The sequence below is a fragment of the Aspergillus pseudodeflectus genome (assembly GCF_044049435.1).
Source record: "Aspergillus pseudodeflectus strain CBS 756.74 chromosome Unknown BJX68scaffold_17, whole genome shotgun sequence".
Taxonomy (NCBI): Eukaryota; Fungi; Ascomycota; class Eurotiomycetes; order Eurotiales; family Aspergillaceae; genus Aspergillus; species Aspergillus pseudodeflectus.
Window position 1 is genome coordinate 369,564 of NW_027263793.1, and position 24,086 is coordinate 393,649.

General features: G+C 51.3%; 6 protein-coding genes across 6 annotated transcripts; 4 read left to right on the forward strand and 2 right to left on the reverse strand.

Annotated features, from left to right (window-relative positions):
* Nucleotides 1-465: 465 nt before the first annotated feature.
* BJX68DRAFT_266019 (elongation factor 2) lies at nucleotides 466-3,368 on the reverse strand (the record flags this gene model as incomplete). The annotated part of the gene is made up of 6 exons (XM_071045381.1): nucleotides 466-483; nucleotides 542-2,320; nucleotides 2,380-3,035; nucleotides 3,101-3,158; nucleotides 3,257-3,272; nucleotides 3,361-3,368. 6 exons carry the CDS (start codon nucleotides 3,366-3,368, stop codon nucleotides 466-468), a joined length of 2,535 nt encoding a protein of 844 aa, XP_070900029.1.
* Nucleotides 3,369-4,635: 1,267 nt separating this feature from the next.
* BJX68DRAFT_266020 (putative fermentation associated protein (Csf1)) lies at nucleotides 4,636-14,318 on the reverse strand (the record flags this gene model as incomplete). The annotated part of the gene is made up of 3 exons (XM_071045382.1): nucleotides 4,636-14,116; nucleotides 14,177-14,212; nucleotides 14,263-14,318. The coding sequence occupies 3 exons, from the start codon at nucleotides 14,316-14,318 to the stop codon at nucleotides 4,636-4,638; spliced, it is 9,573 nt and encodes a 3,190-aa protein (XP_070900030.1).
* Nucleotides 14,319-14,528: 210 nt separating this feature from the next.
* On the forward strand, nucleotides 14,529-17,053 carry BJX68DRAFT_66982 (OSTA/TMEM184 family protein). The gene is made up of 6 exons (XM_071049591.1): nucleotides 14,529-14,893; nucleotides 14,955-14,972; nucleotides 15,042-15,095; nucleotides 15,142-15,229; nucleotides 15,283-16,296; nucleotides 16,350-17,053. Exons 1-6 carry the CDS (start codon nucleotides 14,790-14,792, stop codon nucleotides 16,710-16,712), a joined length of 1,641 nt encoding a protein of 546 aa, XP_070900031.1. The 5' UTR covers nucleotides 14,529-14,789; the 3' UTR covers nucleotides 16,713-17,053.
* On the forward strand, nucleotides 16,686-17,929 carry BJX68DRAFT_235703 (uncharacterized protein). The gene has a single exon (XM_071039910.1). The coding sequence runs from the start codon at nucleotides 16,755-16,757 to the stop codon at nucleotides 17,301-17,303; it is 549 nt and encodes a 182-aa protein (XP_070900032.1). The 5' UTR covers nucleotides 16,686-16,754; the 3' UTR covers nucleotides 17,304-17,929.
* On the forward strand, nucleotides 17,367-19,711 carry BJX68DRAFT_66848 (uncharacterized protein). The gene is made up of 2 exons (XM_071049590.1): nucleotides 17,367-18,100; nucleotides 18,160-19,711. The coding sequence occupies exons 1-2, from the start codon at nucleotides 17,770-17,772 to the stop codon at nucleotides 19,485-19,487; spliced, it is 1,659 nt and encodes a 552-aa protein (XP_070900033.1). The 5' UTR covers nucleotides 17,367-17,769; the 3' UTR covers nucleotides 19,488-19,711.
* Nucleotides 19,712-21,914: 2,203 nt separating this feature from the next.
* Nucleotides 21,915-23,714, forward strand: BJX68DRAFT_275197 (FAD-dependent oxidoreductase). The gene is made up of 4 exons (XM_071047797.1): nucleotides 21,915-22,327; nucleotides 22,427-22,695; nucleotides 22,762-23,165; nucleotides 23,239-23,714. The coding sequence occupies exons 1-4, from the start codon at nucleotides 22,002-22,004 to the stop codon at nucleotides 23,686-23,688; spliced, it is 1,449 nt and encodes a 482-aa protein (XP_070900034.1). The 5' UTR covers nucleotides 21,915-22,001; the 3' UTR covers nucleotides 23,689-23,714.
* Nucleotides 23,715-24,086: the final 372 nt, after the last annotated feature.

Below are 24,086 nucleotides of genomic sequence, written 5' to 3' on the forward strand. Positions count from 1 at the left end.
AGCTGCGACGGATGCCGATAATCACGTGACGGACCTCGACCTGAAAGTTCCCGCGAACTCAACATTCAATGACAGGAATCTTGTAATGGAGAGTTGATATTGAGACCATACTCGGAATGGAAGCTCTATCCTAATTTCTACGATTCAGAGAATGAACATTGAACAAATTCATTTTTCGTGTCCAACTAGGGAACAGCTAGTACGTGAAAGCCCTCGGAGTCGTTAACGTAACAATAAGGAAAATCAAAAGGGAAGGCCGTAGCAAATGCATGAGCACACCGGTTTCTACTGCTCTAGTTAATCGAAAACCCGAACGACATTAGGCTGTATTGCGTCGCTATATCTCCTTGCGCACGGTTTGTCTCCCTTTTTTAACATTGGCCGGGTATTGCGTTCATCAATCTCATAAACATAGGATTCCAACCCAATTAGACTTGAAACCTAGTCGGTTTGCAAAGAAGATGTTTACAGCTTGTCGTAGTACTATCAAACATGTCAGAATGCGGATAATCAAAATCAAAGGAACAGATAGTGAACTTACGTTTTCGTAACCAGGGACAACCTCCTTGAGACCCTTGCGCTTACGCATCTCAGTAACAATCTGACCAGGCTTAGTGGTGGTGTCAAGAGGAGAACCACCAGGAAGAACAGCCCAGTGGTCGAAGACGGACTGAGGGAAGGCCTGTCCACCGGTGGCCTGGCGCAGCTCGCTGGGGAAACCGAAGGACTCGTTGACGGGGAGGTAGGCCTTGACGTTGAACAGAGGAGTACCGGGGCGCTGCTCCTCGGTGTAGACGTGACCACGGCGGCGGGTAAGGACACCGTAGATACCACCCATGGCCTGCTCGGGAACCTGGATCTCGACGTTGAAGATGGGCTCGAGGATGCCGGGGTCGGCAAGGAGGGTAGCGGCATAGAGGACACGACGAGCAGTGGGGATGATCTGACCACCACCACGGTGAATGGCATCAGCGTGGAGGGTAACATCAAGGATGTTGAAGCGGATGGAGCGCATGGGCTCCTCAGCAATGGGACCCTCGCGGGTGGCCCACTGGAAACCAGAAACAACGGAATCCTTGATTTCGTTGAGGTACTGGACGGCCTTGGTCTGGTCAACCAGCAAGTTGGCACCGGTGGTGTCGGGACCGAAGCACCAAATCTTACGGGCGTCAGTGACATCCCAGCCGTGCTCGTCAGCGAGAACACGGGCACGGGCCTTGAAATCGTCACGGGGGTTGATCTTGCCAGCCTCGATGGCAGTAGAGACCTCCTCGTCGAGGGGCTGAGCAGTCATGTAGAGACGGTTGTGCTTGTTGGGCGACTTCGACAGAGCAGTCATGCTGGATGTGCCGCTGACGGTCTCACGGTACGAGACGACGGGGTCGGAGATACGGAGGGGAACACCGGCGTGGTCCTCCTCGAGATCCTTCAAGCAAATTTCGAGGTGGAGCTCACCAGCACCGGCAACGACGTGCTCACCAGACTCGTTGATGAGAGTCAGGACACAGGGGTCGGACTTGGACAGACGCTTAAGACCTTCGACAAGCTTGGGCAGATCACCAGCGTTCTTGACCTCGACGGAGCGCTGCACGACGGGCGAGACGGAGAACTTCATGACCTTGAGGTTGTGGGCCGTCTCGGAAGTGGTGAGAGTACCAGACTTGAGCAAGAACTGGTCAACACCGACAAGACCGACAATGTTACCAGCAGGAACATCCTCGATGGGCTCGGTTCTACCGCCCATCATGAGAACGGTACGCTGAATGTTCTTGATGAACAGGTCGTCCTTCTTGCCAGGGGTGTAGTTGGGACCCTGGATGCGGACCTTGAGACCGGAGCGGACGGTACCAGCGTAGACACGACCGAAAGCGTAGAAACGACCCTTGTCGGAGGTGGGAACCATCTTGGAGACGTAAAGCATAAGAGGAGCGGTGGCGTCACAGTCACGGATACCAATGCAAGCCTCGTCATCAGCAGGACCCTCGTACAGAGTCTCGGCACGGTACTTCTGGGCAGTGACGGGAGAGGGCAGGTGGATACAGATCATCTCCAACATGGCATCGGCGGCGGGCAAGAACTTGCGCATGACAGTCTTGAGGAGCTGCTTGCCAACGAGGTCCTTCTCATCGGAAGCAAGCTTGACATCAATCTTCTCAAGAAGGGCGGGGATCTGGTCCTTCTTGTCGTTGTTGATGAGCTGGAAGATCTTGAAGATGGGGTCGAGGATGAACATGTTGAAAGCACGCTCGACGGGCTTGCCATCGACCTCGGGCTGGGTCTTGGTCCACTTCTTGGTCTTGGGGTTGAAGTAGTTGTCACCCTATTGCAATTGTTAGTTTAAAATCTTGCTTTTCACTTTAGGGATACACTTGTCCTTACCCAGAGACGCTCAAGCATCTTCTTGCGGTCGACACCGAACTTCTTGGCGAACTTGACGGCGAACTGGCGGACAGTGAAAGCCCAGCCGTGAAGACCGGAGCCGAAAGCAACGGTACCGCGGTCAGGGTAGACCTGGACGTCACCGAGGGCCTTGTCCTCGTAGGTAGCGATGATGACGTTGACGGACTCGACGGTACGAGCGAAAGACTGGTACAGATCTTCCTTGGAGACCTGGAGTTCGAGAAGGGCACGGTCGACCTTGTTGATGATAAGGACGGGCTTGATACGCTCAGTAAGAGCCTGGCGGAGCACAGTCTCGGTCTGGACGCAAACACCGGAGACACAGTCAACGACAACGAGAGCACCATCGGTGACACGGAGAGCAGCAGTAACTTCAGAGGAGAAATCAACGTGACCGGGGGAATCGATCAAGTTGATCAGGAACTCAGAGCCGTCAACGGCCTGGGGAATTTCCTTGAGATCCTCCTCATCGGGAAACTTGGCGTACAGGGAGATGGCAGTGGACTTGATGGTAATACCACGCTCCTGCTCATCGGCACGGGTGTCCATGAAACGGGCATCACCAGCCCTAGCAGCAGCAATAATACCGGCACGCTGGACCAGAGAGTCACTGAGGGTGGACTTTCCGTGATCGACTACGTGACACTCAGCATAAACATTTTCAACAGGATCGAAAGTATAAGAGTCGGCAGGGACGTACCGTGAGCAATGACCGACATGTTACGGATGTTGGCCTTGCGGTCCATCAGGCCGCGGAGCTAGTCGTTGTTAGTACGATCCCTTTTGCAGCTGATAAGGAAAAATTTTATGGCCTCGGGGCGCTCATGAGAACATCGCTGGACGGATAACGGCATACCTCTTCGATAGTGAAGCTATAGACAAACAAGTTAGCAAGCAGATCATTTTATACAGTTACAAGTCCTAGTATATCTCGAGGACGATAGAGAGTGCACGACGTACTTGACCATTTTGGCGGTTTTTTTTTTGTTAAAGCCTTCGAGGCGGGGTTTGTGTGGAAGAAGAAGAGAAGAGGGGAAAGAGGAAAGAGAAAATCAAGAGAAAACGACACACAGAGGATCAGGATCGAGAGCTAGCTCGACGCCTGATAATGACCTGGGATAAAATAAGGGCCTATGTGCGCTGCTCCAGAGGGAGAGACTGAGGTTTGAAGAGGGAGGTGAGGGAGGAGGGAGGGGGAGAGAGAAGAGAGAGACGAGCGACTTAAGTGGTCGTGGGGCCGGCCGGTGGTTGGATTTTTTCCAGTTCCAAATCTGGGATGTGCGTTTTTCCCACCCAATTCCCGCTTGCGCCCCTCCTGTCGCCGTCTAACTCCGGCGTCATCCTACTGGTAACAAGGCATCTAAAACTCGGTCGAAGAGTAAATATGACTCCCCGGTATACTCTAAAGCTGTTTGCATTTCTAATGCTTGAGCTGCTGCAGCGCATGGTTTCGAGCTCCGCCCAGAAGCCTCACGCCATCCATGGAAGCGGGATGAAGCCAGTCATTATAAACCTGTGACCTCAGCTTCTGACTACAACTTGTTGACTCAAAATAACGTTTCAGACTCATTCTTCGGAGCTTCAAGTAGAACACTCGACCTCGATCGGAAAGCTCCCAGAAACTCTGGGTGACTCTGGTTGGTAATCAATCGGATCAAAGCTCATGCCCAAACTCGAAGCCCCAGCTCAAAGTGTCATGATACACCGCTGGCTGATCAATGCTGCCATCCCAGCCAATGGGCGCCAATCCTATCCTCTTCGAAGGAAGAGGACAGCCCTGAATCGCCACTCCGTGATTTCACCCAGGCTTGTCCAAGGGAAAGAAAATCGCTGTGCTGCCCGTCTCAGATGAGGGGCATTGGTGGGGTAACCGCTGATTAATCGCCAAAAGCTCTGAAAGCTCTGCAGGCTCTCAAGCTGCGATTGGCCGGATCTGTAGTTGGAGCGGGATTCACAGTCCAAAGTCAGCTTAGCTCTGCCTCTTAGCGACCGAGGGCAGCCCTGTTCATTCGGATTAGCCCCACGCTGCTTTTGCTACAGCTCCAAGTTGGCCACCCAGATGTTTACCTCGCAAGTATGGTAGTAGTAGCTATAACTCGTCCTTGTTTTCGATACATTCATACTTGGTCAACAAAATAGACTCCATTATGAACTTGGGTATACTTGTAAAAGAATAATATACAGAAGAAAACAATATATATACAAAGTCATTAAACCCCACCGGTGCCAGCTTGGTCAAGAAGACCACAAGATCTTAGCATAGGCATCCTCGACCTCCTTCGCAATCTCCAACAAGGTCACAATAATGATCTGATGGGTAACATTAGGCAGCTTATCGCGCTGGAGCCCAATCCACTCCAGGGGTGGCGTGGCTTCTCCCATATCTCGCAACTGCGGCGTCTCGATGACCGGTGGCTCCAGCGCCACATAGTTGTACTTGGACTGTGGCACGTTGACCACCGCAGTGATCTTTTCTTGCTGGTCACCTTTGTCTCCGCCACCTTCTGCATTCAGTCCTCCGGTGATGCGAACTGCAGATGGCGGGAGTGGCTTGCCTAATCGCGAAGCCAATGCACGAGAATGGGTCTCCCACATGTCCCGGATGAAGCTGATGCGGGCGTAGTTCCACCCAACGTCGACTTTGCCTTCGAAGCTGCTGCGGAAAAGATATTCGATCTGTTGGGAGCCTGGAGCTTGCCACGTCTGCATCACAGCCACCACCCGAGGCACCTTGAGGATAGTTCCTCCACGGGAGTCTATCACGCGGGTGGCGGTCTCGCTGACAAACAAATTCTCAATGACTGCTGGGTCAGACCGGACGATTGGGGAGAGTGCTACACGCAACTGTCCCAAGGTGAGGCCCAAAGCGCTGTGTATTTTGCCCTTGTCCAGCGACACGTCAAAGCGAGCTTGAGCATCGTGAGCTTCCAGCTTGAAGACATGGTTGTCAAAGAAAGTGCTTGGGAAGACTCCGATATGAACCGAGTTTAGTGTCACCACCACGCCGGTTTGCAACGAAATTGGAGCCATTTCCGTCTTCTCCTCGTCGTGCTTGGCTGGTCTGTGGGATGATAGCTCGGTTTTGTCGGAGAAAACAGAAGCCTTCCGGCGAAGGTACCTTTCAATCTCTTTCACTGACGCTTCATAAGCGGCTTGCTTGTCTTGCATAAGCCGCTGCCAGGCTTGGAAGAGCGCGAGAGATTGCGATGCGGTCAAGGTCGTGCAAAATACTTGCACCTGATCTCCCTCGAGGATACTGAATAGTCGCTCGTTTGATCCATCAGATGAGCCTCCGACATTGTACATCAGGAAATCGAATGAAGCTATGTGCGCAATCAAGAATGGCTGATAATCGAATGCGACTTTCACTTCGAGCTGATGAAAAGCGATAGACGCCTGAACTAATGGTGTCTTGATCTCTGAAGTAACATCCGGCCAGTTGATAGATGTTTGGACTTTGATGGTTTGAAGCTCGGCCATCCCACTCAGTCTACCTTTGCTTTCAATTCGAATAGTTTTGAGGCCGATACACAAGATTTGCTCGCGATCAGATGTCTTTTGGGACGATAGCCATAAGCCATCTATCGCAAACTGTGCTTTCCCGAGCGTTGAGCCCATATCAAGCTGAATCTCTAGCTTTTCGATTGAGATTGTCGTATTCCACGGGAAAGCTGGTGCCGAAGCCACTTGTTGGTAGCGTTGCACAATATAGGCCTGCGTCTCCAGAGACTGTGCATCTGCAGTTGCGCTCGAATCCAGAGTCTCATTTGTCGGTACCCAGATCTCGCGGAAAAGCAGCAGATCTTGAACTTGCCTTACATTGAGCATGACCTGCATAGGGCTCACCCGTAAAGCAGCTGAAACGCCTTTTGATTGTCCAAAGTGTCTGCTGTTCATCAACGACATGACCACCGACTTCACCTCAAAGTTGGCAGTGGACTCATTAGAGTATACGTGTTTCACAGACGCCCGGAAATCATTGAAGGCCACCGAAAGTGCCAGGAATCGCTCGTCTTCCGCTGATTTAACTGTGTTGACTGTGACATAGACGCTATCGAATCCCATGGTGGCCGCCACTCGAGCGATAGGTTGGCAGCTGAGACTGAATTCTTGCTTGCAAATCAAAAGTCCAACGCTCAGTTTGCATCGACCAAGTACAGAGATAGGGTCACTGTTGTCCAGGGGCGTCTCCTGCATGAGCTTTTGCGACTGCAACATCATAGTACTGGAGGGTCTCCTGGGCTTGGTCTGGTCACCCATCACTTCCTTGACAGTGTCCGACATCTGTTTCATCAGCGGGACAATGCTTGGGTACAAGACATTCGTCGAGGCGTCTATCTTCAGTTCCGCGTTAAGCGTGGAGTCTTCCTGAGCGCTGTCCTCAAATTGTACTTTCAATGCCACACCAGGAGCACGTAGCGTCGCAGTAGCCGCGGCCTCCTCGTGAACGTATTGGCCATATTTTGACTCAGACTTTCTGTTTCCCTGCAAAGTAGCCGTGAGGAGAGTCTGCTGGTCGCTGCTTTGTCGCCCTTGAAGGGAAACAATAGCACCAGCGAAGTCAACGTCGACGAGAACGGAACGTAGGCGTTTGTTTCCAAACAAAGACCGTTGTTTGGCGCTAGAATCGTCCGACGCTTTTGTCACTATGATCGAATTGGCATCGCGGATTGTTTTGACGGCAGAAGCAATTGAGTTCCGTATCATGCTTCCAGGCAGAATAAAATCGGATGTAGCCCTTAGATCCAGGGATTTTCCTGCGGCTTGGAAGGCCACGCGCATATCATTCGCCGCTGAAGAATACGCCACATTAAAGACTAACTCCGGCATCAGAGCGGAGTTCATTGCGCGCTTTCTCCTGTCCCCGGAAACTGGCACCATCTGCAACTGAACGTTTTCAATCCGAAGCTTGGCTGCATTTGTTTTCTTATTTGAGAGGTCGACACGTTTGATAGAGAATACCAAATCATCGGGTCTTCGAGATGTTGTTTGGGAAAAGGTGGCCATGTTCCAGGCTACCTGGATGTTATTCAGATCCAGTGAGAATATCGCGCCGAAGAGATCATCAGTATGAGATTTATCATCGGAGACCTGGACGCTGGGAGCTTCTGATGATTTTGGTTTTGTCTGTGAATGAACACGGTGTCGCAATTTCTTAAAGCGCTTGACTTCGTGAGATAGGTCCAGGGTTTTCATCCGTTCCTGGAGGTGAGCCGCTACATCAACCACCAGCGCGGCTGCCTCTGGGAATAGCTCGATCTCGCAACCTTTACTGGTTAGGTGGAATGCTTGCAATGTCTTTCCATTCTCGTCGGTCGTGGACGTGCCCTTTACCTTGGCGTCAATGGCGAAGCTGCAGTATGAGCGTGCACTGTAATGTCCCTTTCTGCTCAGATCAAAGCTGATTCTCGAGGTATCAACATTGAACTCTGGATACTCTGTAGGGTAGCCAGCCTCAAGACCATTACTGATCCGCATGCGTACCATGCCGAGATTCAATCCCATATCAGCCGAGTAGTTCTTGCCGTTCAACCCCGGCGCGGTTGCGTGGATCTTAGTTCCAGCCATTGTTCCTCGAGCCTTGTAAAGGAAGACGGAGTTGGATCTATCGTTATGTTGCGGCGGCTGGCTATCAAGAGATAACACTTCGCTGGCATGTAATTGTAAAGAATCCACATTCTGCTTGAGGTCGGAGACCAGGTGGGAGAATTCAGGCCTTGTTATGGCACCAAGAAGACTTCGCACTGCACTTGCCTCCAGCTGAATCAACTCAATGGTGACGTCGACTTCAACTTCAGTGCGGTTGGGGGACATGTCCGCCATTATCCGCCCGTTGATCGGTGGTATCCCTAGCTTAGACAAGGGCTGCCAGGTAGACCCTTCGTTAGAAAGGAACGTATGAAGGTTTCCCTTTAGATCAAAGTCGATCTCCATCTTCTGCTCAAGCGTGGATACGATGGAGGCTCTTGCTACTTCACCAGAGATAACATATGTCAGAGACGGTAGAATGCAGAAGCTCAGGCGGTAATCATCCAAGAATGTAGCAATCTGAAATTTGCTGTGCGATGGCTTCTGATCTGCGGCGGTGTCCTCAGAATGACGCGCCGGAAGGTTCAAGTCTTTAATGAGTTGGTGAAGGAATCGAGCCTCGTCCTCTATCAGCCGGTCAGCTGTATGGGCCAGACTTAACGGGTCTTCGTTCATGTCATATCGGAGTTTTCGGCTTGATACAGCAATTTTCCAATCGTGCTTCGTTTCACTGGCAGTTTCCTCCGTCACACGAGAACAATACATATGTGGCTCAGTGAATTTCCACTGCATCATGACTTTAGAGAGATTAGAAAGGTCCAAAGAAGATGTTCCGCAGCTAATCAACAGACTCGCGCTTGCTTTATTGGCGTCGTGCGGATTTAGAATAGCCGAGCTTCTAAGAGCTTGTCCCATAAGTTCCAGTTTCAGGTTGATTCCGTCCACAACCACAGCTGCCAGGTCTGTTCCAAATATCACCTGAAGCTCCACCTGGTCTCCTCTCTCGGTTTCGGCTGGCTCAAGCGGGGTTGCAGATTCAAGAGTGACCGTAGACATGGTGTTCACAAGGCCCTCCACCAGGTCGAGAATCTCCCATCGTAGGCGAAGACTTGCAGAAGAACAATAAGTCTGAGCAATGATAAGAGACTTTGAGGCGCCCTCGCTATTAGTTTTTTGGCCGCTTCGCTGGGGGCTGGAAGATATGACGACGGACAGGTTTTGAAGCACAAAACCGCTCTCTCTCGGGCCCGGGTCAATGGAAAAGCGAAGGCGCTTTATCACGGCCGAGAAACAAGATGCCGATGGCGCAGCTCCAGGAATTCCGTCTGATGAGCCCCATATTTTTCGCATCACATAACTCTTCTCAACAAGAGCTAGATCCCATGCTCGCCATTTATCAAAGCTAGAGAGCACAGCGCTCTTAGCATTGGGCATGAGGGCAATGTCATCTCGAAGGCACTCTTCTGTCAAGGCTTGCTGCTCCTCAGTTGCGAGGTTATTGAAAACATTACGAATTCGAGAAAGGATCTTCCAAGAATCATGATGCCGCAAATGCCCTGGGGTAAGTCTCAACATGTATGAAACGCGCGTCAAGAATGCCGGATCTGGCATATGTGCTGCAGACTGTGTGAGGCTATAGACCAAGAAACGCAATCGGTTATGACGGCGTGAGGAGCTATGTTGGAACGAAGACGTGGCAGAATCAAGCATGGTGGTCGTGCGACGAACAAGATGTGCAAGCCGCTCAACAGATTTGGTGGACATGAGAGTGTCGAATGCACGAATTTGCAGGTTTGACTTTTTTATTGGCGAAGTCACATGCCAGAAACTGATGTCTTCCAGATGACAGCGAATATCAGATTTCTGTCGGTGTTGGTCGAAGTAGGTGCTTCCGACTGACAAGGATAGGCTTTCAGCAACAGCTTGCGCGGTAATGCTCTCGCTAATACCGGATATAAGGTCACCTTTCCGTCGTTCGACTCTCGTTCTAATCGCCGTGCTTAAGCGGGAGATTTCGAGCTTATATTCGTCCTGGAAGCTGTCTTCCCTAGTGTCGGGCGATTTGCGGGCGTTGAGCAGCTTCATCGTGATGATAGGCGCTCGAATAGCAAGAGTTGTACTTTTCTTCGGTCTCTTTAGAGCTTTCTCGTAGGTTACTATGTCTGAGATGATGTCTTTCTGTAGCGAATCGATCATCTCAACCGGATGTCGCAGCTCGAAAGATTCTAACAACGTTGGAAGCATAAAGATGAAATCTGGTGTACAGAACCCCCGAATACCATTGTTCAGGTCGAGTATGAAATTGGTATGGGTTGTATCATCATTCTCAAATGGCGAGAAGTGGGGATCGAATTTCGGACCCAAGGTGCTCGATTCGGGAGCAACAGGAGCTGATGCTTGACCAGAAGGAAGTCGAGAGGTGTCTAGCTTCACTCGGTGAAGGGTAAACCCAGGCAATCCCCAAGAGTTGGACGCGTTCAAACTATGGGTCGACAACCTAGCGTCGCCCTTCCGATACCGATGTGGCACTGGTGTCGGGCCATCCGCAGCTTTCCCAGAGTACCTCTGAGGTCGGTATACAGAAGATGCCAGGCTTCGAGTTTCACTGGCACCAAGTGTTCCTTTCTTGAGCTTACTTCTAATGCTAGAAGTTTCGGAACGCAGAAGGAAGCTGTTGGAACTTGAGATGTTATTTTCCTGCGGATACCTTGAGCGTGCTAGATTCAACAACCCATAGCTTCCCGCAAGAGGTTCCGGCATCGTAGGTATGGCAATGGTGGGGCGTGGTGCTGTATTATTTTCAGGATATTGTATGTTCGGCTCAACCTGGTCCCAATCGAAAAGTAGCCAGGGGGTTCGCTGAGTCCGCTGATCATGGGATCTGATATGTTCCTGCTGCAGTCTCCGAGTCTCGCCAATATCGTTTCTTCGTTGCACCATTTTCAACTTCAGGGAGGTCTGGAAAAGAGCTAGCGGAAGCACCTTGGATTGACTCAAGCCATCGAATTCGCCAAGCGATGTGCAATCTATCGCAGCGAAAGATATTTCCGGAAGGAGCAAGCTCATGCGCTTTGAGAAGCGAGCATTCGCCCAGTCATTGAATCTCACAGTTGCTGTACTGGTGTTTAGGAGGAGAGCATTGTTGTCTAGAATAATGGAGATATGGACTGAATCAATCCTTGCACGTAGGAACGTGACATCGTGGAGAGCAATTGGGAATAATGGCGGAAGCGCGTTCTCCTCATTGTCGAAGGAAAAATCGAACCCCTGTAAGGCGCTACCGAAAGAAGCCAGAAATTTGGGCGAGCATTCACCGATGATCTTCCCAATATCAAAGTCCCAGTTGCAAACGTAAGTTGGCTCCGAAGGAGGCAGGCCAAAGATACGGTGTCCGTATATAGAAGCTCCATCAATGAATAGCTGGGTAGCAGATATTGCCGGGTGCTCTCCTTGCTTGCGTGTTTCCAACGCTGCTCCCAAAGGTGCAAGAGAAAATTGCAGGTCCATGTAGTAATTCGTGAAACGCAGGTCGATCTCTAAAGAAGGGGCAGTGAGTCTTATACAGTCGTGATCGTCATACAGGGTCTCTGGCAGTAAAACACAAGGCTGGTCCACGACGAGATGCAGTACAACGTCGAGGTCATTGGTCTTCTTGTTTGGGTTAACTCCGTGGTGTGCTGCGGATGCATCCACAGAGTATGCGAGTTCCTGGAATTCTTCGAGGGTTTTGAAATGCACATCTTCACCAAAGTAATTCGCTTTCACAATCATAAAGCACTTGATCAGAAATCCAAACATGTATAGTCTCGGAGAGATGCCAAGCATATCAAGGCGCAGGGTATCTGTCAATTCAGCCGAAGTGGAAAGGTAATAATTGTAGGAGCCACCAATGTCCAAGCTTTCTAGAGTGGCCGTCTTTTTAATCTTCAAGAACGTGTGAAGTGTGTCCCACATTGGCGCCTCGAACTCGATGTCAGTGTTCAAGAGCTTGACATTAAAGTCCACGGCGTTCTGCTCTGCGCAGTATTTGTCCAATGGAATGATCACATTAGAGGTGACCGTCTCGCCCTTGATCACGAGTAAGCGATTGTCGCTGAGATCTGTAGGGTCGCTGACGATGTTCGAGTCGTTGACATTAATCAAAAGTCGCAGGTTCGAGAAAGACATGTTCACGTGATATATGAACGGAACAAAAGTATAATAGTCCTGTGAAGGGCCTGAGCCCCAATCCGTAATCAAGTCCGTCAGGAGAAAAATGTGATCCCTCAATAAAAAGAGCTCCATGTCGTGGCTCTTCACATCAAACTTCCAGGTACGCAATGTGTTCCAAGCGAGCGGAACGGAAAGGTCGCAAGTAATGAGTTGCCTAGGACAACTCCACAGCAAAGCATGGTTGACACTTGACGACATTTTCGATTCTCGAAGGTCAAGATCAAGTTTACTCGCGAATCCCGACTCCCCACCCACCGTGGCCATCATGTAATTGATTGTCGAGTTGCTAGCAATGCGAAGAGAGAACCAGCCGAAGGGACGCATATCGGGGCCAAGATTGCCCTTTTCGCCTTCTGCAGCGCGTGTCCTTTTTCTGCGTTGCCGCTTCTTCAATTTAGATGCGCCTCGTACTGCGTCGCCGCGCCCCTTCCAGTGCCAGTCTTTAGATGGCTCTCGTGTGGGGATACGGAGGATTGTCTCTTGATCAAACTCGACTCTGAAGCGAAAGACCGTGTTTTGCCTTGGCTCTCCGGGGCGCAGAGGTTCCGCAGGCTGTGAGTTCCGGTAGGCGTTGGGAAAGAAGATGTTCTGCAGCCCTACCCGCTCCCTATCCGCCCAAGGTCCGTAGTTGATGATTCCTCCTTCAACTTTCACATCAATACCCCATTCTGGTGCCGGTGCACCATTGATGTTGGGAGGTTTCTCCGGTGACAAAGGTTCCTTAGCAAAGGGTTGTGCTCTGACAACTCCCGGAATATCCCAAAAGTATGTAACAACCATGTTGGGGCTATCAAGGATGGTCGAAAATCTGCCGTATTCAATGGAGTCCCACTCACTGTGATCATCCTGGCTGCCTTGCTCCAAGTAACGGGAAAGACCAACCCATCGGGAATCATTGCGGGTACGGGCCCGAGGGTCGTTTCCGGGTCGCATATCGGGGGCGTGAAATGACTCAACTGAGGTCTGGAAGTATGGTATAAGGTCACGAATGCTGTGCCAAACTCTGCGCTTCTGAAACTGGTAATTGAAGATTGTATCTCTCTTTCGCTTCGTCCCAGGCTTTTCTTCTCGGGATGTGTTCAATCCATTTGCTGCGGCTAGCTGGGTCTGTTTGTAATCCGGATTGGGTCTCATTTGAACAATTGGATGGTCAAATTTGAAGCTAAACACTTGACGATAAAGATCCAGATGATTCGCGGCGTGGCACGCCTCGATCAACCCCGTAGCGAAGTCAAAGGTCATCGTTAACACAGAACGTGTGTTTTCATTTCCCATGACGATTGCGCCCTTTTCACACTCTAGTTTCAAGGGCAAAAGTTGAAGGATTTTGGACATTCCGCCCCCGATCTCCGGTGATGGAGCTCCATCTCGCTCGGATTCAGCTGCGCGCGCTCCGTTGGGGGCGGCGGGTGGCTGTTGAAAGGGTGGTTCGGTCGAAAAGAGTTCGTGGGGCCGGTTCTCTTTCAGACTGGCCTGTGACGATTCACTCCGAGAATCAGATGGTCGGTTGGATGTCCCCACGCCAAATCCAGAGAGGATGCTATCATATGCCGCGGTCCTGTTGTAAATAAACCATTCCAGCCCATAGAACTTGACTGTGATACGACAAGGAAGCGCTGTAGTGCAGTCAATCCCACCCTGTTCACCAATGCTACTACTCTTGTCCCCAGTGTCACTGTTGGTCCTTGATCTTTGAGACCCGGAATCAGTCTCGCTAGATCCCAGGTGCGAGATGTCTGTACGCCGCACCGCATGCTTCCAGAAGTGCCAGGTGACGAACCCTCCATGGACGAAGATTGTCTCGTTCACACCGTGATACCGAATGCCCTTGAAGAATATTCTCCCTCCGATTAGGGATATTTGAAGGGCGTGGATATCGACGTATGCGCGGTAATAATGCCACGTGTAAGCGCGGATCCCGTATGACAAGAGGGTAGCGAAGAGGCGATTGAAGTAAAGCAAGAAGAATAGCACACTATAATGTTATCTTGGTTAGCCAGCTGCGCCCTGCGGGTGGGAGACCGGGCCGACTTACAGAATGCATGAGACGATGATCTGCAGGAGAAAGAACCTGTTGTACCGTAAGCGGAGACTAGAGAGTTACAAGTGGCATATTATTACCAGTTGAAACTTGGATCCGGGGTCAGGGCCAAGGTGGTGAATGATGAACCGGCCATGTCGCGTTACCCGTGAACCAGCCGAGAGCCTTCAACATGGCGCCCGGGATCAGGCAGTTTCCGTCGCACCAACTATGAAAGTTGTGGTGTTAGGTCAGCCCGATAGCAGTATCATCCTAGACACCATGCAATATACAGACAATTAGAGGAGCCCATCCGGGGAGGGGTTGGCTTGTGAAATGGGGGACGTGACGAAGGTCCGAAGGCGGTGGGAGCTGGAGAAACGGCCATGGAGCTTTAGACTGCCCAGACGCGGACCTCGACCGTGCAGATACCCTGCTCTCCACGTTTCGTCGCTGCCTATGCGCATTATTCTCTTGATCTCATCGCTTCCCGCCTTAAAGTCAGTTTGGTCCGGCCTCTGTATCTAGCATCCGCCATGCTCTGATCTGGCTGCGACATGCTTGCTGGTGCCCAGTGGATACAAAACATTCCCGCACGCGGTTTAGTACCGCAGTCATTGTTGCGACAATGGTAACAACTTCATCCTCTGGTGGCACGGGCTCGAGCTTGGCTCGAGCTGCAGTGATCGTTGCTGGTGTCTCCTCACTAGTTGCCACCCTGCTCTCTTTTGTGTACGAACTCAGCGTTCTCTTTCTCTGCTACGAACTATGCTAACCATACCCCTTCCACTAGATCCATATGGCTTCAGACGTACGCCCACTATCCTCCCTATACATCTACTCTGTCCAGAAGTCCCACGCTGATTGAAACATATTCCAGCAAAAACTACCGCAAGCCACTCCTCCAGCGATACGTTGTTCGTATATTATTGATGTCAGTGTCGGCCGCATAGTTGCCTGGCGTTCGCTTATCGTGATAGGGTCCCCATATATGCTGTATCCTCTTGGACGAGCATCATATCACTCAAGGCATCTCTATGGCTAGCTCCGATTCGCGACGTTTATGAGGTATTACAGGCTAATATGTGGTTCAATGCGAGTGCTAACGAACCGATCCCTAGGCCTTTACGATCTATACATTTTTCCAGCTCCTCATCAACTTCCTCGGCGGCGAAAGAGCAGTTATCATCATGATGCACGGTCGACCCCCCGTTCAGCACGCGTGGCCGCTCAATCACTTTCTGTCCAAAGTCGACATATCTGATCCACACACTTTTCTCGCCGTGAAGCGTGGCATTCTGCAATATACATGGCTGAAGCCGGTCTTGGCCATCGTATCCATCATCATGAAAGCAACAGGAACCTACCAGGAAGGGTACCTGGGCTTATCATCCGGCTACCTGTGGACCGGGATTCTGTACAATATTAGCGTTACAATTAGTCTTTACTCGCTGGCGTTGTTCTGGGTGTGCCTTCACAACGACCTAGCGCCCTTCCGGCCAGTCCCCAAGTTCCTCTGCGTTAAGTTGATTATTTTTGCCTCTTACTGGCAAGGGTTCTTTCTGTCGATCCTCCAATGGCTTGGAGCGTTACCCAATGGCACAGGAGACTATACACCGGACAATCTTGCCGCTGCAATCCAAGATAGCTTGATCTGCTTTGAGATGCCCATTTTTGCGATTGCGCACTGGCATGGGTTTTCCTGGCATGATTATGCGGATCCAAACGTCTCGTCGGCCCGCTTACCAGTGAAGTATGCACTTCGCGATGCTTTTGGGGCGAAAGACTTGGTCGAGGACACCAAGATGACTTTGCGAGGCGAGAATTACGAGTACAGGCTATTCGATTCCGGTGATCATATTATCGCACACGAAGAATCGGACTCCCGAGTGAAGCGAGTGATGCATGGCATGCGGTACGAGCGGGGCGGGAAAGCGAAATACTGGATTCCCAAGCCTGGTGAGGTCAATAGTCGAACCCCCTTGCTCGCCGGCTCCGAAGGAAGCAGTCGCACTCGACGTACGAGCGCTCTCGATCGGTATCGTTCACACAGCGAGACAGAGGAAGCCACCTTGAATGAGGATGACGAAAAGCTGTTTGGCCAAGCCCGCGAACTAGAGTTTGGCGACTTCAACGTAAGTTACTGATCCACATGGAATCTTGACTTCCAGAGCTAAAATAATGTCAGTATCCGGTCATCACTGCCAATATCGTTCCAAGAGACCAACGACTGGCTAGTCCTTCTGCTTCCTCGACTCAGCAGCCCCAGGTGGTGAAGAAGGCGAGGAAAAGTAGAAAGATCCGTGCCTCGAGCAGTGGAACCCATCATGTCAGTGAGGACCGTGTCTCCAGAAGTTCGCGGCAAGAGCGACCCGAGAACGTAAAGTCACCTCGACAGGGAACAGATTCGCCAAAGTCTCCGGGTTCCCATCGCAGTCAATTAGTGGACCTTGTGGTAGAAGATCGAAAGGCGGAGGAAGAAGAGCGCGCACAGGTTCAACGGGCTTTCGGGTCTGTGGCGGTCGAGCCAGAGCACAGGCATTTCCAGTAAGCAGTTTATTGTGCACCGCGAGACATCGTCACGCAAAGGCGAATGAGCGACTTTTTTTTGCTGACTTGCCCTGCAGAAGACCCTCTGGTGAACCAGTTGACGAACCGCCAGCCACTAATGACCAGGATGAAGGCACAAAATCTACCAGCGAACAGGCAAGGCTACTTGATCCAGATGCGAAAGACCAAAGTCCTAAGACGCCTGCTTGGAACTATGGAGACTTGGACGACGACAATGTCTGGAGTCGATAGCGCAGTGTTTGCCCATTTTATGCCGCGACTGTTTCTGCTTATACTTATCTTCTCACTGTTGAGCCTGTTTCTCGGTATATTTTTTCAGCGCTTTGGTGTAGTTCTTATCGGGCTGGATTCGTTCATAAATATCACGAGACCAGGACCCCTCTTTTCCTCTACTTTCATCTCAGTTCTCACGTCCTCTCTTCTTCAACCATCCATCAACTCTGCACAAAGGCAGCGACTAGTCTTCTTTCTGCACATTAGGCTTGTTTTCTGCAGAGTACAACTGCTCGTTTGGTCAACGATCAGCAGCCCAAATGGTTCGTTTCCCAACTTGGCCCGGCCCAAGCAATAGGAACCCACCGTTACGCGCCCGCCACGATGCACCACCCATTTAGCTCGAGGTGATCTGGCAGCGCCTGGGCTGGTCAATGTGATATCTCCACATGCGACCGACAAATAAGATGCAGATTCTGCACGATGGCGGATCGACTGTTGGAGAGGTTGGTTATGGAGGGCTGCAATGCAGCATGCTGACTGGCCGGCAACAATACTATGGCTGGACAACAGCTCGCGCCTGGCCTTATCAGCATCAAAGGGTGCCTGAGATGGTTTGATGGATGCCCACGTTGCATATTGTTGTCCATGTCTCATTTCCCTTGGTGCATGGCTCCATGTCCAACCAGATGAGCGAATGCTGACTCGGGGCCTCGTCGCTCGCCCTTTGTCATGGACTTATGGCTCTGTACATATCCTGTCTGTTTCTGCTGCCGCCAGCCTCTCTGAGGTCCTGAGAGTCTCTCCTCTTGACTTTTTTTCTGATGCGCAGGTTGATTCCTCGCTCGCCCTTCCTTTCCAAGCCCTTCTTAGGGAGCATTGAGTTACTTTCTCTTTCTGTTCATTTTATATTTCAATTCCTTGCTGCTTTTCTCCTCTTTCCTTTTTTTTTCTCTCTTTGTCTGTCCCAGGTCCCCGCATTGTTCCCCACTTCGAGGGGATGGGCCGGCAGCTCTAAAGCTCTGGTAGCGATGCAGAGAGCAGTTGAGCAAGCAGGGTCTGTATTCACTGGATGGATCACATCCTGCTTGTCTTGCCTCGACTCAAGTGGCGATGATGGCAGCGCCGGCCACCAGCAAGCCATGAACCAGAAAGGTATGCGTGCATAGCCCACGACCACGGCGCTTATTCGACTGACACCGCCACTCTTGCAGGTGCTGAGCGAGAGATGCAAATATGCCATGCTCAACCTCATCTTGTTCCTCCGATGAAGTTGACTGTTTATGACGACCTGCCCAGTCCAGGTCCACCTCGAGCATCGTCATTCCCTACCTGGGTTATGGAGGAAGGCAGGAACTTCGCGTCGCGAGCGTCCAGCAGGGCAAGTATGTCGCTTCGGCGAAAATCAACCGTTCCTGTGCGGATCGGTGCACCGACAGACTTCAGAAGGGTTACCACTTTGCCAGACATCTCATCGGGGTTTCGTCCGCTAGAGCTGAACTTTGAGAGCCCAGCCAACCGCCTGCCTGAGCTTCCCCTCTTTAGCGACTATGGACTTGAGCAACAACAGGCACCAATTGCTCGGCCCCCGAAAGCCCTTTCTTTCATGACCGACTTTTCCTATCAAACTCGACCCCGCACTCACCGGCCTACGTCGTCCTTCAACCTGCCTCGAAAGCCCGTGGGATCTGGGTCTCGCCGGTCGTCACTCGCAACCCTGGAATTGCTCATGGAGAGGCAGGTCCCCGTCGCGCATCCTCTGATCCCTCATTTCTCGACTCGTGCTTCGACTGCATCTGTGGCCACTGGTCTGGCTACAAGTACTCTTACTTCACCTCCCACTTGGCCGGACCAAATCGTGGACAGACCCCCGCCAAAGGATGACCCTCCGCGGGTGTCACACGATGCTACTACAGTTACCCCAAGCGCTCCCAGAACGCCTCGAACAGCAACACCCCCGGACAAGACGTTGCCACCCATCCCTACCAAGAACCATTTCCCGCCTGGTAGATTCTTCTACGAACCTCCCGCAACCCCGGATACTCAACCCCTCGAGTCATCCCCCAGTCCTTCTCCATTCAGATCTAGCCGTGTAACCCAGTGGCTCCTCCAAACCTCCAGTCCCTCAAAGCTCCCCTCAACCCCGCCTCCACATCCGCGCAAGCCCAGTTTCAGCGATAAATTCTCCATGCGCATCCGCGCTCGAACCCTCAGCGGATCCACCCTCGCCCCATCCATCAACAGCTTCAATGTCCCCGGCGCCTTCAAAGCCCCGGCGACAGCAGCTACCCCTCCACTGTCACACACAACCACAGCAACAACCACAACTGCTCGAACGTCCACACTCGACTCGCGGGTCGAGATGTCCTCCGAGATGCCGTACGCTTGTCCTCTGCCTGTGCCTGTGCCAAAGAAGACGCAATCGAGCAACCTGTCCGGTATGCACAGCCGCGCCGGCCCGACAATCCACGAGGCGCAGCACAGCTACAGCTACTATGATCATGACCATCACCGCCCTTCCGCCATTGGTGTTGCTTTCTGATTTTTGATTCCTACTGCTGCTTGCTTGCCTCGACGTCTTTTTCCATACCCGCCACTTCGCTTCTATATATAGATAGTAATCTACCCTTAATATATACCACGCTTGTCTACTAGGCAAGCAGCGTGGACATTGTCCTCTTTCTACGCGCCCTGCTTTAGTCTTTCTCAACAAATAGTCAAGTAGGATGGCACTCCCAACGTTTGATTAGTTCATTGTTTAACCAGCAGATCTGAATCTTAAGCGTCGTTCCATTGCAGTAAACAATACTCGCTTCCAGGAAACCCACCAAGTACCAGAATATAATAGTAAACTGATAGATTGTCTCGCTCCAATGAAGATCGGGAACCGACGGTTCAGTCATTGTGGATGGAGCCACTGCCGAAAACCTAGAATCATTGGTTTGGTGTTTCAATCGCTGGTAGTATGGTGGGATGTAAAAGGGAGGGAAACGATGTTGCCTCGTAGACCTTGAATCAGGGAATTAGATCTGGGTGACAGGTAAATGGTAACCATTCCCAAAGCCAGTAAGAGAAAGGAAAGGCCATAGCTGTAGGTGAAGACCATTGGCCTCATGGGACACCACAGCATCAGCGGGCATCTCAGCTACATGGCAACATCCACAGCGCGGAGTAGCACCGCAAAGGTCAGAACAGTCATGCCCTGGGAGGGAAGTGCGAGTCGCACCTTCCGCGTACTAGAATGTAAGTGTGTAGCGTAACGGACAATTGGCGCCGCCGCCCGGTCTTCTTTTTGCTTTTGGTATAACGAGGCATCTTTGGGCGTGCCCATCTGCGTGTATAGTGCGTGCGGCGGGTCATTTTTTTTTTTTTTTTTGATTGTGTAGGTAGGTAAGTATCCTAGTAGCAGGAGTGCTGGACAAGCTGGGGGGATGACAGAGCGCTGAGATTCCGAAAAAGGCCCCAGACCTGATAGATGTATGTATTCAGGGTTAGCGAAGCTATCTAGCGGATGCCTGCTAGATGTAGCTCATGACAGAATGAAACCATGGGTGCTAGAACCATCTGTGAAAATAAGGGATCTGGGCCACCAAAAAGGCAAGGAAGAGAGGGGTCTAGGAAAGGATTCACTTTCAGGGATGCAAAGCAAGTAGAGTCTACTAGATGGCCTTGTGTAAAAGTTAGGTATCTACAATCAGTTGTGTTCCTGCTACCTGCACCTGGCAGACTCACATAGAGCTTCCAGAAGGGGTCTAGTGCCAATATCTTCTCCCCACAGCCTGTTCTTTTGCCTGAGATCTGCTCTATTCTGATCTATTACCTAATATACACTGCTTTGCTTATATCAAATAGTTTGTGAATGTGCAGTAAAAAATAGGGTTTTGCGACAGCAGTGTGGTTCAACACGCCTCCGAAGAGAGGAGATGACTTTTCCCTCTTGGGCCTTTCCGTTTTGGGGTTCTAGTCTATCGCCTTGGACCACTCGAGTATTCTGCTTGATGAAAATAGATCAAAATATTATGCACTATAGCCGAATTCGAATCATTCATCCAGACTAACCACGCAGGGAAACCGTACCTTGGGCGTTTGACGGCTTTCTCAACTCATCATTGGCAGAACCAAGATACGTATACTTCAAGTTATGGACCAGCAGAATTACAAGTAATATCCCAAGGTCGTATATCCTTAAATAAAGCAACTGACTGCTAGCTGACACGCGCAAGTTGCGAGGTTCGGATTATTGGAAAAAAACTTGGGAGACTCGAGTTTTTTTAGGATACTATTCTATAGGGATTATACCATGTTTGTACTTAATTTCAAGCCGTAACCAGCGATAAAACGATCCTAGAGTCAGGCATCGTACCTGCCACGCTGAGAAGATATGCAGCCCACAGGTCAGGTGCGACTGGGTGATCGTGCGGTAGGTAGTTCAAGGCAGCGCAGGCACCTTTAAATGAGAAGGGACGGGACTCGGGTCGCTCCTTTCTTCACGGCAGCTCAGCGAGATATATACCACCTACTACAAGAGGGGCAGTACCCAAGCCGCTGCCATCATCTTCCAGGCAGAAGAAAAGATGCACCCAACTCAGTGGATTGATATTAGGAATATCCAGAGCTGACTCATTAAGGCTTATGTCCCCAAGTAAGCAGGCTAAGCAGGCTCTGAATATCTATCTACTGTAGTCCGTGCATAAGCCGTAACTTGCGCGAGCGCGAAGTGCTTAGCACAGCACACTACTTGCCCTAATTTAGCCTCTGTCATTGGGGAGGGGAGTTGTATAGACGCAACAGCCAATGAGGGGGCAGAACGGGGCTTTAGTGTATAGCTTCAGACCCACACATCTCATCATCGTAGTATTCGCATAGGCGTCAGCTGAGGCTGAGGCTGAGGCTGAGCCGGGTCCTCCGCGTAGATGCATGCTATCATGTTCCCAGGGGGGCCCATTGACCGGTTTTTCATATCGGGCGGTATAGTTATAGGCAGCCCTACGCCCCTGTCCAGTCTTGCCCTCTCGTACATTGCATCCTCACGGAACCAACACAGCAACTCTCCAAAATGCCACCAACACTCAAACCCCTCCGCCCCTGCCACATCCTCATAGCCGGCAGCGGCATCGCGGGCCTAACGCTAGCCCTAACTCTCGAAACGCACGGGATCCCCTACACGCTTCTCGAAGCGTACCCGGAGATAATCCCAAAGTCCGGCGCGGGCATCTGTCTGCTCCCCAATGGATTGCGCATTCTCGATCAGTTGGGCTGCTATGAGGATTTGATTGAGCGCATCGGTGGGCGCGATGCTTGTATGCAGAATGTGTATGTGCGTGACGAGGCGGGAAGGGCGTTGCATGTTTCTGATGGGTGGGGGGAGACCATGGTGGGAAGGTTTGTTTCATTCCTTTCTCTTTCCCTTTTTCTTTCTCTGGCTGTGGTCATAGGCGTGGCTATAGTTTGGTATGTATGTTGAGGTGCTGATGTGTGTAGATGGGGCTACTCCGGCCTCTGGTGCGACCGCTCCACGATCCTACAAACAATCTACGACCACATCGTCGACAAATGGCGACTGCTGACGGGCAAGCGAGTGGCCAGTACGCGGCATCTTGAGGATAGCGTCGAGGTCACCACGACAGACGGGTCGGTCTACACGGGCGATATCCTCGTCGGCGCAGACGGGACACACTCGCGGGTTCGAGAGGAGATTGTCCGGTATGCGAATGAGATTGGGGCTGGGGAAGAGTATGATGATGGTGACCGTACGCTTTACCCCCATTTCCAACTCTTTACATACAGGATTTAAAGCGGTTGCTAACTTCAAACAGAAGTCTCAGCGACATACGCCTGCCTCTTCGGTCTCTCCACCACGCCCTCTCCCTCAACATCCCCCTCAAGCTCCACACCCAAATCCCTCCCAAAAGGCCTCCTAGGCTGGAACCTCGGCCACAGATACTCATACGTGCTCGGGACAGGCCCACCAGATCGAACCTACTGGCTCCTCTCAATCCACATGGGGAAAACATACCAGGGCACCGAAATCCCACACTTCACAGAAGAAGATAAGGAGCGGATTGTGCGCGAGCACTGGGATGATCCCGTTACTGAGGATCTGCGCATGCGCGATTTGTACGAGAGCAGACTGCATGTGGTTGTTTCGCCGCTCAGGGAGGTTGTGTATAAGCGGTGGGATTGTGGGAGGATGGTTGTTTTGGGGGATGCGGCGCACAAGGTACGTAACATACCTTTCTATTGTATAACCCCCACAAACCAGGATAGAGCGGCTAATGAGCTATTTGATATAGATGCTCCCCATCATAGCCCAAGGCGGAAACCAAGCCATCGAGACCGTCGCGGCATTTACGAACGAGCTTGTCGATGCCCTCTCCTCACCTCCATCCTCCTCACCATCACCATCACCAACCCCCCTCTCCCGACCCGAAATAACCACCCTCCTAACTACTCTCCAAGCCACACGCACCGCCCGCCTTGCAGCCATAATCGAAATGGGCCAGCAGCGCCAGAAGATGGACGTGCTGCTGACGCCCGAGTTGGAGAAGCTTATGCTGAACAAGTTCCCAGCACTGATGCCGGGCGTGTTGGTTAAGCGGTGGGATCAGTCGTTGCCCGGGGCGGTTTCGTTGAAGTGGTTAGGGAGGTCGGGGAGGGGGGGTGTTGTGCCGTATGAGGATGAGGTTGGGGAGGAGGTTGGGGAGGGGAGGAAGGAATGGCAGGAGGGTATTGCGAAGATTTAGGGATTTATCTCTTTACATATAGATCTATAGGGGCTTTTTGTTGTGCAGAACAGAAGATGCTATATTGTACCGACAATGGGTAGAAGTGCTGTTTAGCATATATGGTGGCAGACAGTTTGATAGTTGTATAGAACCACCAGATATTAGGGTTATGGCGCATTGCAATCTGAGCCGAGGATGTCTAGTTCGAACCCTTGACTTTAAGCCCAGAAATAAGAATAGCCAGGTATCTGCTCAAAGCTCAGAAAGAACCATAATCGAACTCGGACATATTTTCACCACTCAGCCTCAGCATGTAGGCATCCAGTCTACATAGCCCTACCGCCTAAACTAAACTAACAAATGCACACTCATCGAGGTATATAGGCGATAAAACAGGGCAAAAAACAAGCACAACC

What these genes read in the sequence shown, in the direction of transcription:
- BJX68DRAFT_235703 (XM_071039910.1), top strand. Translation starts at nt 16,755, where the DNA reads ATGAGCGACTTTTTTTTGCTGACTTGCCCTGCAGAAGACCCTCTGGTG.
- BJX68DRAFT_66982 (XM_071049591.1), top strand. Translation starts at nt 14,790, where the DNA reads ATGGTAACAACTTCATCCTCTGGTGGCACGGGCTCGAGCTTGGCTCGA. An exon ending in GTTGTTCGTATATTATTGAT is followed by an intron (nt 15,096 to 15,141) that starts GTCAGTGTCGGC and finishes TTATCGTGATAG; the next exon opens with GGTCCCCATATATGCTGTAT. An exon ending in TAGAGTTTGGCGACTTCAAC is followed by an intron (nt 16,297 to 16,349) that starts GTAAGTTACTGA and finishes AAATAATGTCAG; the next exon opens with TATCCGGTCATCACTGCCAA.
- BJX68DRAFT_66848 (XM_071049590.1), top strand. Translation starts at nt 17,770, where the DNA reads ATGCGCAGGTTGATTCCTCGCTCGCCCTTCCTTTCCAAGCCCTTCTTA. An exon ending in GCAAGCCATGAACCAGAAAG is followed by an intron (nt 18,101 to 18,159) that starts GTATGCGTGCAT and finishes CCACTCTTGCAG; the next exon opens with GTGCTGAGCGAGAGATGCAA.
- BJX68DRAFT_275197 (XM_071047797.1), top strand. Translation starts at nt 22,002, where the DNA reads ATGCCACCAACACTCAAACCCCTCCGCCCCTGCCACATCCTCATAGCC. An exon ending in AGAGTATGATGATGGTGACC is followed by an intron (nt 22,696 to 22,761) that starts GTACGCTTTACC and finishes AACTTCAAACAG; the next exon opens with AAGTCTCAGCGACATACGCC. An exon ending in TGGGGGATGCGGCGCACAAG is followed by an intron (nt 23,166 to 23,238) that starts GTACGTAACATA and finishes TATTTGATATAG; the next exon opens with ATGCTCCCCATCATAGCCCA.